General features: G+C 40.4%; 1 protein-coding gene across 9 annotated transcripts in view; it reads left to right on the forward strand.

Moving 5' to 3' along the window:
• Window positions 1-18196, forward strand: part of smoc1 (SPARC related modular calcium binding 1) — a 62411-nt gene that overhangs the window by 36117 nt on the left and 8098 nt on the right. For 6 of the 9 annotated variants that reach the window (XM_085440636.1, XM_085440638.1, XM_085440639.1 and 3 more), the window contains 5 exons: window positions 9078-9270; window positions 11033-11115; window positions 13609-13714; window positions 14349-14593; window positions 15309-15342. In XM_085440636.1, coding sequence (XP_085296762.1) covers window positions 9078-9270; window positions 11033-11115; window positions 13609-13714; window positions 14349-14593; window positions 15309-15342 — 661 coding nt within the window. Of the gene's footprint in view, window positions 1-9077; window positions 9271-11032; window positions 11116-13608; window positions 13715-14348; window positions 14594-15308; window positions 15363-18196 lie in introns of all 9 variants that reach the window. The other 3 variants (XM_085440637.1, XM_085440641.1, XM_085440640.1) reach the window with 1 other exon arrangement.

Here is an 18196-nt window from a genome sequence, read left to right on the forward strand (position 1 = left end):
TTAGTAAACTTCGGCGAAATTAGAATACCAAGGAAAAAATAACACTTAAAGAATTATTGCAGCCGTGGAATATTTCAGACAGTATGCTAGAGAGGGGAGCTAACATAAGAGTTATGAGTTATAAGATGTAATCTAAGTCGTAACATTGCTGTATGGAGCTGCAGATTTGGTTGCAGGTTAACATAGCTGGACTGGCCATCGGGCTTATTTGACTTTTTTATTTTTTTTGTAACGGCATGAACAATGAGAGGTGGTGGATTGGCCAGATGCAGGTCGATGTGTAGAAATAACTCCGTTGTTTGGTGGTGGCTATGGCGGGGCTTCCACAGAGGCAGCAGGTGGATGAGGGAAGGGGAGGCAGGAGGAGAGCCCCGAGGCAGCCGCCAGTCCGAGTGTCAGGTGAACTGAACTTCAGGTAAGAAGTTATGACCTGCAGTCTATCTGGGTCAGATATGAACTAAGTTTAGGTGGAGTTTATTTTCGTTGTGCTGACTTTTTACTGTCAGTTGCAATAACTCATACTGCGTTCTAGCCAGCTTGGAGTTTTTATACAGCTGTTCGGTTGCTATGATGTTACTGATAGTGAACTTTATTTTATTCATAAGGTTAGTTAGTAGAGTTGCCAACGGCTCCTTAAAAAAATGGAATGGTCCCTCAATCAGAGAAAATATTACACGTTTCGTATTGAGCTGAGAAGAGCTGAAGTTTGTCCCGAACTTCAGCTAGAATGGAAAAAGACACAAAGCTGGATTTATTCTGTCTTTACGCTGCACAGCTGCCTCTTCTCTCATCCTGCCTCTCCTGTTGCTACTTCAATCATGAAACTGATCGATGATCAGCTGATCGGCTTTTCTCTCTTGTTTGTTTATCGCCCACTTTGCGCCAGAAAGACGAAACCAGCAGATGTCACGCTAAACAACAGCAGCACGTTTAAGCTTGATCGGCTGTTGTTAGAATTTATTTAATATTAATTTCTAGTATCAGCTGATGTTTGCTGGAGCCACAGCTGTAAAGCTGCTGGTCATGATGTCGGTTTGGATATCTGGTGAGAGGGAAACGTGAAGACCACCCACCAGGATCCTTTTTTATGTAGCTGACAGCTGGTAACTGTGCAGGGGCGGGTCTAGCAAAGTTTTGCCAGGGGGCCAGGTAGGGCATTAACAGGGAAAGGGGGCACAAAGAAATACTTTTCTTTCTTATTCTCATTTAAAATATCTAGCTTTTATTAAATAATTATCTAAATCTTACAACCAAAGTTTTTATCTGACGTAAAATGTATAGAAATCATACATATACCAAAAAGACTGTACATCACTGTCACAACAGGGTTTGTTTTCATTCAAAGGCTTTATGGCTTTAATACCTGGTGGGTCGGTCTGTAGTCAAAATGCCCGATTTTCTGTCCCAGTCCAGCCCTGCAGGTTATACTGGCAGTGTCACCATGCCAGCTGAATGTATTTCATCATCAGCCAGTGTTGTTCTTTATCAATATTACCAAAGTTTACCATAAGGCAGCATAGAAAGTATTTACTTGCTTTCAGGTTTTATTCAAATATTAGTCTTTTCAGTTGTTTCTCCACTTTTTTCCTGTTTCAAAATCAAACACCAGTTTGTGAGAAGATTATCTTCTTTTTTTAACAGGCAGAGAAAGTTTTACATTGGAACTGGCTAATTTGTCAATTGTTTGCTACAAATGTTCATATTTTAATATTCAAAAATGTTTTTGCCCAAAACACATGTGCAGTATATGTCAGTAAAAATACTATGCAAATATTGCTGTCCTTGAATGCTGAGTAAACACTGACAAAGCACTGATTGTATCTCTTGTACTTTATCAACGCAGTATCTAAAAACTTTGCACCGTAGTGGTTAAAATCTCATTCTAATAAGAGTTAAAAGTGCATTTGGTTATTAGGTTTATAGGATTATTGAATTATGGTTAAGGGTTGGTAGAATTTTTTTTTAAAACATTATCTGCCAATTAAATCTGCCACCCTTCTCCAAATCTGTGCCCCTACCTGGCCCCCCCAACAAAAATTTTCTAGACACGCCACTGCATTTCTGCTACACTGGCAGGGCTAGGGGCCAGGACTCTATTCTTCGGGTTTTTGGGGGATGTTGCTCCGGGTCCGATAACTGGCAACCCACCCGACGTGCACGGTGTGAGGTCTAGCAGCAAACTATCAAATACAGCGCATTTTTCGGCTTTTAAAAAAAACGCTATGCATTGCCAGCTGTTTAATCGGATTCTTGGTGTTACCTCCTTTGACAGTATCACAGTATCACCTTAAAGCACTTGTTGCAGGCTGCTGAGTTTGCATATTTTGCTGTGAAGTACAGCCAGACTTTTGACCGCTTCGCCTTGGGCATTTTTAATCTGTAGCTCTGCTCTAACAGAACGTACGTACCTGGCCCCGCCTACTATCCTCGGAAACGTAAAATGATTGGCTAGAAGTGTATCACAGCTCAGGAAAAAAAAAGCACCGAAATAAAGCACCGAAATGTGCGCTGCTTTTCGGTCTGGTTACTACCGTTTATGTCAGAACCGGTGCCATCATGGCACCGGACACCGGTACCCATCCCTAGTAAAGATCAGTCACAAATTCTTTTAGCTACAAGACTTTGTGGCAACAAAGGAACAAAAACACATCTATCACTTTTACCCATCAGCCGTAAAAGGCTCTCGGACCGTTGTCATTAGCTGGAGGTGTGGGTGCCGTTGACGCCCATGTTTGTCAATGCTGTAACTGGAGAACGAGGCGATATAAGAGTTTCAAATTGATGCCAAAGGTGTATCTACTAAAAATCTCAGCTGGATTTGAATTGCAGTAGCATCAACCTGAAGGTTAAGGTCAGAGGTCAAGTCTTCTGAAAATCTTGTGAATGCGATAACTCAAGAAGGAAATCAATAAATTAAATAACTAATTTGTAATTTGTTAGCTCCAGCATACACAATTACAGTGTGTCTTCTGATTGGTTAGTAAAAAAAAAGTCCATTGTTTGTCTTTTGTTAATATCCTTAATGCTTTGCCTTCTTCCTTTTTAACATGTTTTGAAAACATTAAAACCCTAAAAAGATTTAAAACCCCATTCTTCTTCACTGCAAAAACTGCCCTTTCTCATACTTCATTCATGGATCCATTCTGTCTTTAGAATTTTCTAGCAATTTTGTAATTTTTATAATCATTTAACCAAGGAAAAAAGTACAAGCTGATCATTTAAATGCCACAGCCTAACTTTATGACCACAGTTTATTAATCTTCAAAAGCTTCCACCAGCAGGATAACACACCATGTCACAAACATCAAATAATCTCAGACTGGTCTCTTGAACATGACAGTGAGTCCATTGTACTCAAAATGGCCTCCACGGTCACCAGATGTCATTCTAATAGAGTAACTCCATATGGTGGAACAGGAGATACACATCATGGATGTGCAGGTCACAAATCTGGAGCAACTTTGTGACGCTGTCCAGTCAGCACAGATCAAAAATAAATTAAAAATAATCAAGGCAGTTCTAAAGGCAAAAGCTGTCCAAATGGGTACTAGCAAGGTGATATATTGTTGTATTATATTCATACACATACACTCACTCACTCGGGCAATTCGGCACGCGAAAGGGAAGAGACAGCGAATAAATCTCTCTACCCACCAGGCAATTTCTCCACTTGACTCTAGAACAAGGGCAGAGACTGGCAGGGCTCCTTATACTGACAAACTGCTTTATTAACTTCTGGATAAAATCATTTCTAAGCAGAGAAGATTTGGCATAACAGTCCTTATTTAAACCTTCCTGTCTTTAAATACAAAGTGAAATAACCTGAGTCCTAATGGAGCAGACATCCCGCACGCACATAAACTGCGTTATTCATTTACAGGCTTTGTCTCTGGACACTCAATAATTCTGATTTAGAGCGATGTGGAGATTGTGCTAGTGAAATGTGTTTGCTTAGGCAAAGCAAAGCAAGGTCCATTTTTCAAACAGATGCTGTGTTGCCAGACTTTGACGTGCTGTTGATCAAATGTTGCAAGCAGGGGGAAGCGCTCTGTCATGCAGCTCATTTTTAAAAGTGTACAGAGAAGCAGAAACTTAAAAACCACCACTCCTCTCTTGTGGTGAAGCAAACAAAAGAAAAACAAAAATGCTGAAGGGATATAATGCGATCATGTCATTAATGCGCATGATTTTGTTTAAACATTTGCAGTCTTAAAAAGACTTTTGTTTCTTGTAATCCCATTTACATGTCATGCAAGAGGGCAGGATGCACTTGTTTAACTTTAAAGGGCAATAAGTGTGCACAGCAACAGGTTTCGGCTGTTCGGTTGATGTGTTCAAAAGTTACACCATCTTTTTAATGAGTCTCTATCATCTCAATGCTTTTGTTGTGTTGTAAAGACAAACACATGCACCTATATACATCCTCACAGAGTTCCTCTATTACTAACATTTCTGCCATCTTAACTGCAGAGAAGGCAGACAATGTTGCAGTGATTACCCAACAGCTGAAAGCCATTGAAGTGAAGTGAAAAAGAGAGCAATCGGAGGGGGGAGAGCAGGTTTAAAGACAGAGGAATTAGGACGGAGGGAAGCAGGGTAAAAGAAAAAGAAAGAAAAAGATGTAGAGGAGTGGAGGAAAGGACTGAGAAAGTGAGAGTGGTCACAACAAGCATAGGAATAAAGAAAAAAAGGAGATTAAAAATTATTTTGCTAAGGCTGGAGCCTCAGTAACAATGGCCAAAGTGAGACGTATAAAATGGGGCAAGTGTGTTATCAAAGATACTGCAGACAGCCATCTTTTGTTCATTATCAATTTGCCCTGAAGAAAATCACAACAACAATGATCACATTGTTACAACTGTTCCTGACTTCCACTTGTGTGGGTTTCATTTTTTTCCCCAAACTACAATATTTGTTTTCTGAGGGTTTTGTGTTTCTTGTCTTTCAGTTCCTGTCGAAGGAAGGGAAATAAAATTGAAAAAGAAACAAAAACAAAAAATAAATAGAGCAGAAATGCAGATATCCAAGGCAGGCCTGGATGACGTTGATTGAATTTCATGTCCACACAAAACTGAAAGGATTACATTGCAAGCATCCAGCCTTTTTCCATTTATATGTACAAAAACAATTTTCTTTTGGGAATCCTAGTGCCTGGCGCCAGCATAACCTCTGTATAATAAACAGTGCCAAATAATTTGGATGTGAAGGAACCTTGGCGAGGACAGCACTAAGAACACTTGAGTATGAGTCCTTACAGGACAAAAAATGTTCTTTAGTGCAAGGACACGTTTAGCTCTGTGCTGGCAGCCACGCTCAGGAAATCTGACCTCCCCACCTCCCACTCTCCTCCGCTAGGTCTCAGGCCTTCTGCTGAACCTGCCACCACCGTCATCTCCACCTTTATTAACTTCACCATGGATCGTGATAAGAGAGTATTTTGTTTTGCACACAGTCACTGCCAAAACAAAAAGAAACAGAAGTAATGACATGCTAGGTTTTTCATGACCCAGTGTTCTCAAAACGCCACCTATAAAGTTTTGCGCTCATGATATCAGCTTGATTATTGCGTGATGCGGACAAAGCAGGGCACTTGTTTAAGCTGGGGATGAAAGCGAGGATCGTGTACAGCAGTCAGTCAGTCAGTGTCACAGAAAGACTTGCATCTTGGAAAAATTGTGGAAGACTCAAAACAATTCTGTCACTTCTGTAAAGTTGACTGACGTGAGTACAGAGTGCTCCACCAGCTGTTTAGACTTTTTCCCCTGCTCAGCTTTGCAAAACTGGAAACAAAGCAAGGCAAAAGATGAATAATGTTGCTGGAGTAGCTAGGTGGAACTATTAAACACAAGACAGCCAGTATCGTAATACTATCTGGTTACCATTGGCTGTTTACACTCTTTTCCTGAACTTCCATCCAGTGACATCAGGCATCTCGTGAAAGATGGCAGCCGTGATTGATCAGGGACCAGTGTAGATCTGTCATGTGTCTCAGTCATAAAAAGACAAGTTTTTATGACTAAATGGATACGGCAGCCATTGTAACAGACAATAATATTCTGTACTCTAAGCACAGCATTATGATTTAAATGTCAGCCTTTAAATCAGCACTGTGATTTTTATTATTATTTCCTGCTAAGGTTCCAGAACACTGCTTTCTGTGTTATTGTGAATTTGTAAAAAGACCATGATAGTATCATTATATTTGCTTTTGAAATACAGGTGTAGGAAAGAGGAGAGGGAGTCTATAACCATGTAGAAAAGAGTTACACAAGGTATTATGTGTGTAATTTAAAAACTTCAAAGCTACTGTCAGGTACAACTTCTTAGTAATGGGTTGGACCTTTTAAAGCCTTCAGTACTGCTTTCATTGTTTTTAATGTTGATTGTATATGTTGCTGGGGACGTTACTCAGAGATTCTGGTCCATATTGGCATGAGTCGTACCACATCCTGATCCACTAAAACCCCAAGGTTGTTCTATTGGAATGAGCTCTGGTGACTGTGGAGGCCATTTAGGTACAAGAAACCAAGAAATGATTGGAGTGTTCACAAAGGTATGGTCATGGTTAACTGCAATAATCAGGAAGTCTGTGGATTTTAGATGACGGTCAGCAGAAAGCAATACTCATCAGACCAGGCAATTTTCTTTCAATCTTCTTTTTTTTTTTTTTTTGGGTAGCCTGTGTAGCATCCAGTCTACTAAAAGGTTCAATGTGTTGCGTGTTCAGAGATGTTCGTCTCCATACTTTTGTTGTGAGAAGTCATTATTTGAGTTACTGTTTCCGTCCCATCATTTTGAACCAGGTTGGGCATTCTCCTTTAACCTCTAATATTAACAAAGCATTTTCTCCCAGCGGACTGCAGCTCATTGGATATTTTCTCTTTTTCTCACCATTCTCTCCAAACCCTAGAGATGGTTGTGTGGGAAAATCCCAGTAGATCTGAAATGCTGAGAGCAGCCTGTCTGGCACCAACAATCATGCTACATTCACATAACCTTTCTTCTCTATTCTGATGCTTGGTTTGGGCTTAAGCAGGTCAACTTCACCATGTCTACATGTTTAAATCAACAGCAACAGATTCTGAAATGCCCAGAGCAGTGCTCACAACTACTGATTTGCTATTGTGCTTGCTAACGTAAAGGGGTTGAATACAACCCGCTTTTTATTGGATGGTCTTAAATTATGTAAAGACCAGAAATCTAATTTCTGTTTTCACTGCTCAACTTCTCTGATGCTGATCTGAAATAGGCAAGGGCTGTGTGATACAGCTGTTATTCTTTGGTAGCAAAAGCCGAGACTGCAGGCACTGTCTTGGCACTAGTCAGCCCCTTAATGTGAAAACACCACCACATGTCACCACCTTGAAGAAAAGTCACTGTGGCTCTGTTATTGTTGCTTAAGGCTTCATCATAGCGTACTTGAATGTAAAATGAAGAATGGATTTGCAGCAACCAAAGCACACTTAATCACCTTGGTAACTATCTCAGCAGTTAGCTCTGTTGGACATGGCTTAAGAGTGAGCAATGGATTAAATGGATGTGAATATAAATACATTCTTCATCCACTGAGACAAGGTGCTGCAGGAGCATCTCTCAAGGGTTGAGGCCTGTTTTTGAGCAGAAACATGTAAGACTGCGGTGGGTAAAGCCATAATTTAACTTTGCTGCTAATGGCATTACTCTTGGGGTGGTCAAAAATTGGTGATTTAACAAAAGACCTATTTGATTTTTTTAAAAAATCTGCAGTTAAGAATGTGACTATCTCTCCGTAACCCAATGTTGTTACTAAACAGTGACAATTGCCTCCCTGGAACATGCTTGGAGGGAGTATGCCTGGCATCCACATGCTTGCTGTGCAGTATTTTAACATGGGCTCACACAGACTTTGCACAAAGGTGCTGGGAGAACAAATGACTGAATGGAACATTTACTTTCTTACATAAACCTCTGTCCGGTAATATCTACTGCTATGACCCCCAGATAAACTCTCAGTCACAGCTCAGACAAGACACCACTATAGCTCAATACTCTCAAGGCTGGTCCTAACGCATATTGACCAAGCAGCTCTTCCCTAGCTTTTATACTGTCAGGTGGCTGATTCTCAGGAGAACCGGATGGCAGCTGAATTCAAGAAAGGGGCAGGGCGCATTCACCCAACATATGTCACCACACATGTGAAAATGGCATTAATTCAGGTCTGAGTCTCAGAGGGAACCTGTCAGTGACACCCTGATAACCACAGGTTGCGAAAAAAAGTGTGTCTGCGACTGGTAGGTAAGTTATTGCTTGAGGTTGCTGGCTTTACAATTGTTGTGGTTGCTTATAGTTTGCATGGACGATGTTTACTTCTCTTGAAACACATGTCATTTATTCTTGAAGGTGTAGTGAAACTTGGAAAAAGTGCAATGCAAACCTGAAACACACTTCAAAGTAAAAGTTGAATATTTGCATTTTCCATCCAAACTACAAATGACCACAGCAACCTGTTAGTGACCTCCAGCAGCCTCTAGCAACCCCTTGCCAACTGCTCATGGAGTACACACTTTTCCTTAGTGACTGATGATTACCGTGGGAATCACCGACTCGTTTCTAGACCTGAGTTAACAGAACAGCAATCAATTTCATAGTAACTCTCAGCAACCACTTGCAACCTGTTGGAGAATACAAATTTTCCTCATGACCGGTAGTTACGAGATGGTTACAGGTCTCTAGGCCCTGTGTGACTGATTCTTTGTACAGTCAGTACATGACTGAGTCTCACTGGAAAATGCCCATATTAAAACTTTTGGTTTGTATTTATAAATTGCCTGGTCAGGACATAAGGCTTTATGTTGTTAATTGTCATTTATGTCCTGAATAAAATGCACATTAATGGATTTTTTCCCTTTTTGTGCTCACAGGCCACATAAAATGTTACCAGAGGCCAACATCTGGTTTGCAGTGAACACTTCCAGAACCCTGTTCCACATATTTCACATTTTAATTTAGTAGTAGTAATTTTTTGTATATGTGCTGTCTGTATTTGGTTTCCCAAATCTGTTATTTTCCTGTACTGAGTGTGTTTCTAATACTTTTAGAGAAAGTTCCCTCTTGTGACCAGGAGAGACAGAGTGCTCTGGAAGAGGCTCTGCAGAATCCTCGTGAGGCCATTTTCATCCCCGACTGTGGACCTGGAGGCCTTTACAAGGCCGTCCAGTGCCACCAGTCCACAGGCTACTGTTGGTGTGTTCTGGTGGACACGGGACGCCCCATTCCTGGAACCTCTACCAGGTAAGATTATCAGAAAAATCACGTAAAGAAACAATATCATTTATTATAGTAGTTACAGATGTTTTTAATTGATTTGATATGCATGTCTGTCTGCCATCATATGAATAACTGACATGCTAATAACAGGACTACTGAAATGTGTTAAAAACAATCTGTCTAATTTTAAACAAGAGTGCTCTACGGTAGTTAATTTGAGGGCATCTGAGAATGAATGATTATGGAGTCATAATCACCAATCTAGGAATCCATTCCTGAAAAGCACATATTGGTTCCAAAATTTGAGGCAATCAATCCCCCAAAATAATTCACTTGGATCAACAAAGGAGAAGCTCAAGAATAACACACCTTTTTGCTGTAAGTCAGACTAAAGTGGTGGACCCACTGACAGACTGGTCAGTTATATTATCCAGAAAGTTTTGGATCCAAGCTCTCTTGCCAGTTCACTTGCCAAAGCAATTAGTTCCAAGATTATGTGAATTTCGGTTAGCTAGCTATAAACACTCTGTTTCTGGAATGACTTTGTTTTTAGTGCAGTTGCTACTGTTTACATTGCTTTGAGGAAAGCACAGTATTTTTTGTGCACGAGCTTCATGTTGGGGGATCTCTGAATTAAAAACACGTTCGAAAAAAATGAGTGTTCACTGCTCATGTTTTGTTTCTGTAAAATGTTTTCGTGATTTGTAATCAGAAGATGAATATTACAACTTCAAACAAGTGGCGAGACAAAGACAAAGCGTGGACTATAAGCATGCACTGGTGAAGAAATGAACTGATTTTGTTCCTGAAAAGGAATCGTCATTCTCTCTCTCCAAAAGGCTTAATGCTTTACAAGCTGAAGTAAAGACATTTTTCAAATTTGAAGATATGGTCTTCTGTTTGAATAGACAATAGCTCAAGTTTAGTTTCAAATCAATAAGATACCAGAAGGCATATTTATTTATTTTTTGACACCCTAGGATAAATCACTTGCACAACAGGAAACTTTAGACAGAGCAAATTCTGATCTGCATTTCAGAGCTCTTTTATGAAAACCCTGAGGTGATTATTCCTTCACATAAAAATACACTTGGACTAGAACTCATGTCATACATCCCAGTTTCTCTTCTCCAAACAGCAATGTGCAGAGTCATCCATCAGATATCCCCATCTTGGATCAGTGGCTGTGCAGACTGTGTGAAAAAATATAGAGTTGATAACTTGCTTTTGCTTAAAAAAAAAAAAAAAAAAAAAAAAAAAAAAAAAAAAGACAAATCAAACACATGTGCTCCATTTTCCATCGTATTCACGAACCACTGATATAATAGCCAGGAGAAAACGAGTCATGCCACGCGTAATGCTGAACAGTTTGTTATGGCTTTGAAAGAAAAAAAAAAAAAAAAAAAGCTCTGTGCACTTCAAATCCAATTTATTTATCAAGCTATAAAGAAAGGTTAATCACGGTCAACTGAGATGAAGGGAGAGCATACAGATCAAAGACAAGAGAGCAAGAGGTTGTAATTTGAAGAAGTCAGAATTTGAATCATTTGTTACATGTTGCAAATGAGATCATGGAAGACTAATTGGATTGTGGTGGTTTTTTTGTTTAGTTCGGTTCGGTTTTAGTTTCAGGTGATGATTTTTTTTTTTCCTTCTCTAGCTGTTCAGATCTTTCGAAATCAACTCCTTTGATGTCTCCAATTTTTCACACTTTGTTAAGACAGATTTACGCTTTTCCTCTTCGGCTTCTATCTCATGCAGCCATGTGCTTGCCTCTTTGTAACAGGTACCAGACGCCTGAGTGCGATGGAGCTGCACGATCTCGAGTCTCGGACACAGAAGAAGCATTCCAAGGCAGAGAACTGCAAGGTCACTTCACTTTTTCACTGCAGTTCAATCCAATTTGGTTGTGGGAGTACAGAAACTTTCCATTTATTATCTGGTAGAATTTTTATAGCTGCTTTAGAGATTAAACTTGCTTTCCAAATAATAACTGTCAGTGGACTTTAATATCAAAACAGTAGCTTCTAGCCAACAACACAGCTTAGCTGAGGGGGAAAGCATCAATGTTTACTCCCTCTCACCGGGACTGGCTGCTTGTCATGGGTAAATGGAAGCTTCTGTAGCATGAAGGGATTGGCAAGTGTGGTTTGGTAGAAAGAAAATGATTTTTACATGAATCTGTTCACAACAATGTCTCTTTGCTGGAAAGAGAGATTGCTGCTTAAGTTTTTTTAAATTTATTTTTTGGCACTTTGAGCACCACAAGGAAGGTGCATCATATTCAAGAGAACTTTTAAAGTCAATACTGCCAAAACAGAGAAACCTATACCAAAATATAATGTAAAAAAATTCTTTATAGCTATTTAAGATGAATGATATAAGCAAATAACTGAAAAATAGTATATATACACAGAGATGTGGTTTGTCAATGTATACCTGTTTGTGGCTATTGCAAAAAAAAAAAAAAAAAAAGCCCAGGTCCTACATAATAATCCACATGAATTCTGCTTTTAAATCCATGTTAAAGAATGTAACCTGGAAAGTTTTAAGTATGCACGACTCAGATTGCCCCCTGAGCCAGAGGTCGTAACATAGGCTCATACTCCTTTGCCCTTGTTACTGCTCACTTACTTTTGTTGCCCCTCTGTTTCCCCATCATTTAAGGCTGCATTGTAACTCTTGTTTAATTCCCCATCTGGTGAGTTTACAGAGTCAAGCATACTCCTGACTGTGCAGCAGATGTGTGGTATGTTTTATGGAAGGTGTTAGTGTTGTGGGGTGTGGTGGCAAGGCATGTGGGGGGGGGGCTGCTGGTGGTGTTGGATACTGCAGGGAGCTGAGTGTAGATATTTTTATGTACTGTAGAGGGATGTTCTGAACCGCCACAACAAAGCATGATATTTCATGGCTGTCACATCAAGGCAATGGTGAAAAAAGAATGTTTAAGAGGTGAGGCTTAACAGCATTTGGCTACAGGTTCAGCCTCACCAACTACACATAATGACAATATTGCTTCTGTCCTTTTGAGCATATAACAGCTCGTCCTCTGAGACCAAAGGATGAGATCCATTAAGTTCAACTGTAGTAAAGTAAAGCCTTAGTTGCCTGTGGCTATACTTTGAATAGAATTGTTTAGGACAATGCAATTTGTAATGTGATAATGGTAAAGTCCACCAAACAGTAAAGCAAAATTACACTTTTCATGAATCAGCAAATGCCTTCAAATTGAAAGGTTGAACACATCCACATACATATGCCGCCAATGCAGTATTTACAGTGTCTGCTCTGTAGGTAAAGCCTGACTTTATCAGCTGGCCTGTCACAGATATACCAGTATTGCTGCATATATTGTTCAACACCCACCAGTATTTAACTTCATTTTAGGTGTTGAGAGGGGGGAGTGGGGGGGGGGGGGGGGGTCTCATTTGGAGTCTCTCAAGGGTAAATACCCTTCTTTATGTTTATACCTGCAACAATCATGTTTGTAGCAGCTTTCATGTGCCCGCAGCTTCTTTTATGCTGGCAGACATCCTGAACCACCTTGCCTCATAAGCTACATACAACATAACAGTTTGCGCTTCATAACACCCCAATTTAACACTTGGATTAAAGCACAGCGAGGTAGAGATTCTTCAAGCTTGTCATGCTGTAGGAAATGCTAATTGGATTCACCTGGCGGGGCATCAACCCGCCTCCCACAGACCGTCCTGAGCTAACACAAAAGGAAAGAAAAGACGTGAATGGTGCAGAGGATGAGGAGGCCACAAATCCTCAGAGAAAGGGGGAGGAGGGGGATCTACAGAGAGAGCTCGAGAGAAAAAAGAAGAGACTGAAAAAAAAAGGCAGAATAGGAAGATTAGTTTACAGTGCAGCTGCGTTTGAAGTTTCCCTTTAAGAGACACAATTAGGAGGGAAAATTTTGCACTGGTTTTGTGTGCTTTTAAAATACATCTGGGCAATTAAAAAAAGCTACCCAAGGTGTTCAAAATTGTGCCATAAAAGTTAACAGGTCTGCTCTGCTCAAGAAAGCTCTCTCATCACAGCACACTTCTGCCCCACCTCACCCATGTGCCTCAGCTCTGTGTTTTTGAAGTCTAACAAAACAGCCAAACAATGTATTTCACCTCTGTTAAAGCATACATTCATATGTTCATGTTTTTCACCTGGTCACTTTTAACAGATTTACTTGGTCACTAAGCTCTATATAAGGTTTTGACGGTCTAACAGACGTTTTCTATTTGACATCTGTCACAGTGGTTCACTGGTGTTGAAGGTTTAGAGGCTCTTCATTGCGGCCTAATGGCTCAAATTAGTTGTGGTAGGTAATTTTGGTGTATTTTTGTCTTTTATTTGCACCAGGCTGCCCTGAGGGCAAGAAAGTGGAATTCATTACAAGCTTGTTAGATGCCCTCACCACAGACATGGTGCAAGCCATAAACTCACCAGCCCCCTCTGGTGGTGGGAGGTAAGTAGCGTCACATACCACAGACTGACATATTGGCTGATTGTTCGTGGAAAACATTGTTTCCTTTTGGTTTAATGAATTGCAAACACAGAGTATTTCTATGACACACAATGTGAAGATCTGGACACTAGACTTCAGGAGTTACTATGCATTGGTGCTAAAGATGTGTGTATGATGGAGCTGAATGATATTTTGGAATAACAGTGTCCATATAGTTAAATACTGTAAATGCCTTTAAGGAAATAGCAACTGTAATCTACTTTACATTTTTCTGGCATAACACATTATATTTTTCTTTGGTGATAAGTGTTCTGTGTTTTTCTGCCAGCTTTTATCTTCAGGGTGGTTGTTAAAATGCTGAATACAGAAGCATTTCTTTTAATGGACTTTTGAGAAGTAAAAAGTTTTTTGTTAATAGTAAGAAGCTGTGGATTACTGTAGACACTGCAAAATGTGAGCCCAGTCCTGGAAACTTCTCTGCTAGTACTTTACTGTAATTTAACAGTAAATTTGACCAAGTTGTGGCTATTGATGTGGTGAATGTCCCAAAAGTAATTCTGCCCTCACATTACTTTTTGAAGAGTTTCCATCAGATTTTCTTTTTCAGTTTCTGTTGCCTGTTGTATCTACTCAGGTTTGTGGAGCCTGACCCCAGTCACACTTTAGAAGAGAGGGTGGTGCACTGGTACTTTGCCCAGTTGGATAACAATGGTAGTCAAGACATCAACAAGAAGGAACTAAAGCCTTTCAAGAAGTACTTGAAGAAGAAAGCCAAACCCAAGAAATGTGCCCGAAAGTTCACCGACTACTGTGATCTGAATAAGGACAAAGCCATTTCCCTGCAGGAGCTGAAAGGCTGCCTGGGCGTCAGCAAGGAGGGTAAGAGAGGAAGAAGGAAGCTGAGGAGAAAACTAGGAAATCAAAATGACTGAGAGTGCTGTGCCAGCACAACCATGCAGTAAGACCATGGCTGGCCTCCTTCAGCAACTGGACAGAGATGCCAGTTGGCATTAGGAGCTCATCTGCAACTCTTTTATGGCTTTAGTCTGTTGTTAATATTTCATTATTGTTACATAGTTTAATAAACATAATTATAGTTTCATAGCTTAAAAATGTGAAGTCAGTCACAGTAAGACAGTAATTTTAAGTAAAAGATGAAGTAACTGTACTGCAAGTGACAAACAGTTGAATCAGTTCGCAGTCCAAAGAAGGCTAATGCACTCAGCACCCACTAATGAATATTTAGACAAGACTGATGCATTAACCAATCCTAGACACATACAGTCTGGGCAGGAAAACTGAAGTACTAATAATAAGTTTGCTTCTAATAGAGACTATTAGCATTTGTCAAACAAGCCTAACAACAACGACGATTCTCAGAGCAGCTGCAGTTCAAATATTTGTGGAGAGTAGAATTTTACTTGGTGCTGAATATTAAGAAATTATATTTTAAGCATTAATATCCATTAATAGCCAAATTACCTTAAGCACTTAAAATATAACATTTGCTGTGTGACCAAAAAAAAGACCCAACAAACCCAAAAAGAAGACATCCACTCCCATTAGGTTTAATCACAGTTTCTCTTTTTTGCAGGTAGCTCAACAACAAGTGGCAACCAAGGGACAAGGCAAGGGACAAATTTGTTCAGTAAGGCAAACTAATACGCTTTCACTAACTCTGCTTCTTGCTTCAGGAGCTGTAGTTGGCTTGTTGTATAATCCATTAACACATATCCGTACATGTGCAATGTGACAGTCTGGCGTATTTAAAACTAGTACTAGTGCATGCTATTCCCTGTGTGATTTGTTATCAACACAAAATTACTTTGGCCCACTAGTTAATTACATTTTTTTGTAAGTCACAGCAACAACAAATAAATTATGACCAACTCATCAATCGACCTTTAAGTCCGTCCCGCTGCTCTTTTCCATCTTCCTGTCTTCTTCTCCTCTTGATCACTCTAACGGGATTCCCCTCAGTGAGTGGTGATTGATCCCACTGGTGCTGCTGAGTCTAACCGCCAGCCCTATTCAACGCCACATAACACTGAGGTCATGTGTTTACCCTGGCTCTGCCCTCCGGTGTCTGCAGAACAGTGGCTCTGAGCGGGCATAACGTCAGGGTTCTTGGACCCCGGGCATGGCTGCCAGGATAAACAGCCTCCTCTGCTGGAGCAGAGGAGGCTCGTCTAGCTGTTTCACTACAGTCACTGAATCTATCACCTTCATGCTTAAGAGCTGGAGGTAAATGGCCTGACAGCTTTATATGGCTCCTAATGCTGCCACTCAGGCACTATAAGCTGCTGATGATTGTGGAGAAAGTGAAGTATGAAATAAAGACAAGAAGAGGGAGAGAGCCTGCAGAAAGAAGCTAGAGCCTGTAAGAACATATGGCATTGTTCACTGTCTTGACTAAGAGACAGCCATTGTGTTCAGGTATGCCTAGCTGTTCCTTAATGGCCTAAGTGGTTTAAGTGAAGCTGCCTTTGTCAGCCCTTAAATCTTATCAGGCACTGTCCTCCGGATCGTCATCGGGTTCTTGCTTGATATATTTACCGTTTACAGTGTGTGCTTTTTGCTGAAGGATTTCAAGCATTTGAGGAAGAGTAGAGCTCATCTGTATGAGGTTTCTCCCTCCTGACATGTTGGCAAAAGCAAAGGAAAAATATCTAAATACCTTGGGAGATATTTCCTGAAAAGAGTGGCATCCATCCTCTGAAGACAGTGGAAACGTCATTACAGATGAAGCCAAGGCCAATGATTGTATTCTCTGTAATCTCTTTTTACAGTCAGTCAACTGGTAAGCCACAGGTCTGGAAGCTCAGATAACTCCTGAACAAAACACAAGAATGTTTCACTGTTAAACAAGTTGAGCAAGGTTAACAAAGTTATTTTTTCCCCCCGAAAGGCTTAATTCCATTTAGAAATACGTAAACACATTTTACAGTAAGTGCAAACACATGGCCTTGTGCATGTATGAGTGCTCACAAACACCTCACAGGGTCATACACAGTTAAAGGATGTTGAGGATCTAGTGAGAGTGACTACAGAGGCCTTAGTTTGCAGTATGCATCACCTGCTGTCAAGAATAGCACGAGCTTTGTGAATGAGGATTTGCTCATTTTTGCTATAACACTTAAAACAAACAGGCTAATCAACAAGTTCTAAATGTGATGGTTTGTACATCATGCAGAACGTCATGTATTGTCAGATTGACAGCAAACTGAAGTCACTCCAGTGTGAATCACATGATGGGAATGTGATGGAAGGTGGTTTCAAAACCTGAAGGATTTATTTTCATTTTGTTTACAGAAGTAAAACCAATAGGATTTCTTTTTTTATGCCATCTACGTTAATTATAATCCTTTAATTAAAAATAAGTCTGTGGTCATATAAATATGTTTTTTTTAGTCTTTAAGCAGAGATTAGGAAGGAAACTAATGAGCTCATCACTGGAGGTATTCATAAACTTATTTCACCTGGCAGAGGCAAATAAATAATTCAGTGCTGTTATGTAGACGAGACGAGTAACAAAAACAGATGAGACAGTCTAGCACACAGAATTATGCTTTTTCTGTTTTCTGTCAAACTCCTCTCTTCCTCTTGTCTCCCTTAGTGCTTTCCTGTCTTCTTCTCCTGTTTGTTCTGGCTACGTCTGGCAGGAATGAAAAGAGGGCATTATTGAGCAGCCTTGGCACTGGGGATGCAGGGCCATTAGAGAACTCCTGCCCCCTCAGAGCCAACACCACTTGTGTTTTAATTACAGTGACATCAGCTTGACTTTCTGGATTCTGGGCTGATGTGAAAGAGGTCATCAGAGAGGATACTGACAGGAAAGCATTACTTCTTTATATCATTAGCTTCAGGAATTTGCTACAAAAGTCATTCAATGGGCTGTTTTTACCTAACTGAAAGTAAACTCAAGCCAGTGTATCTCTCGTCTTAGCAAAGTGATTTCCCCCCTGCTGCCATTATGCACAGGTATACCATGATTCCCAGCTCTTGAGCCAAGTGGCTTTATTGGTCAGTCCCAGGTGAGGCCAGGCGATTCACTGCTAGACAGGATCTGCTTTCAGCTCTTTATCAGAAGTGGGGCCAAGGTGTCCAGGGAGAGGCTGGAGAGCTTTGTGTTGTTAATGGCACAGACAGTGTCCTTAGTGACTGGGAAGAGAGGAGGGAGAGGACCATTCGCTCCTCTGGAGCCTCGTAATTGCAAAGCCAATTCATCAGCACAACTGTCGCTCAGCTTCTCACAACAGAGACATTTATCTGAGCTAAAGAGAGGAACAGCATGACTTCAGTGGAAAAAGCTCTTAGGAAATATTGTGGACCTGCCTCAACAGGTAGAACATGCCACTAGTGTTGCGAAGGTAAAGGATTTATGACAACGAATACTACCACTTAAAAATCCATTAATGTGACATAGGACAAACTTTAGCCAAATACTTCATTTTATGTCTGAAAAACCATCCATTCATTCAT

This window comes from Copadichromis virginalis, linkage group LG19 (assembly GCF_057382275.1).
Source record: "Copadichromis virginalis isolate Kocher_CV1m ecotype Utaka linkage group LG19, C_Virginalis_male_GT1.1, whole genome shotgun sequence".
Classification (NCBI taxonomy): domain Eukaryota; kingdom Metazoa; phylum Chordata; class Actinopteri; order Cichliformes; family Cichlidae; genus Copadichromis; species Copadichromis virginalis.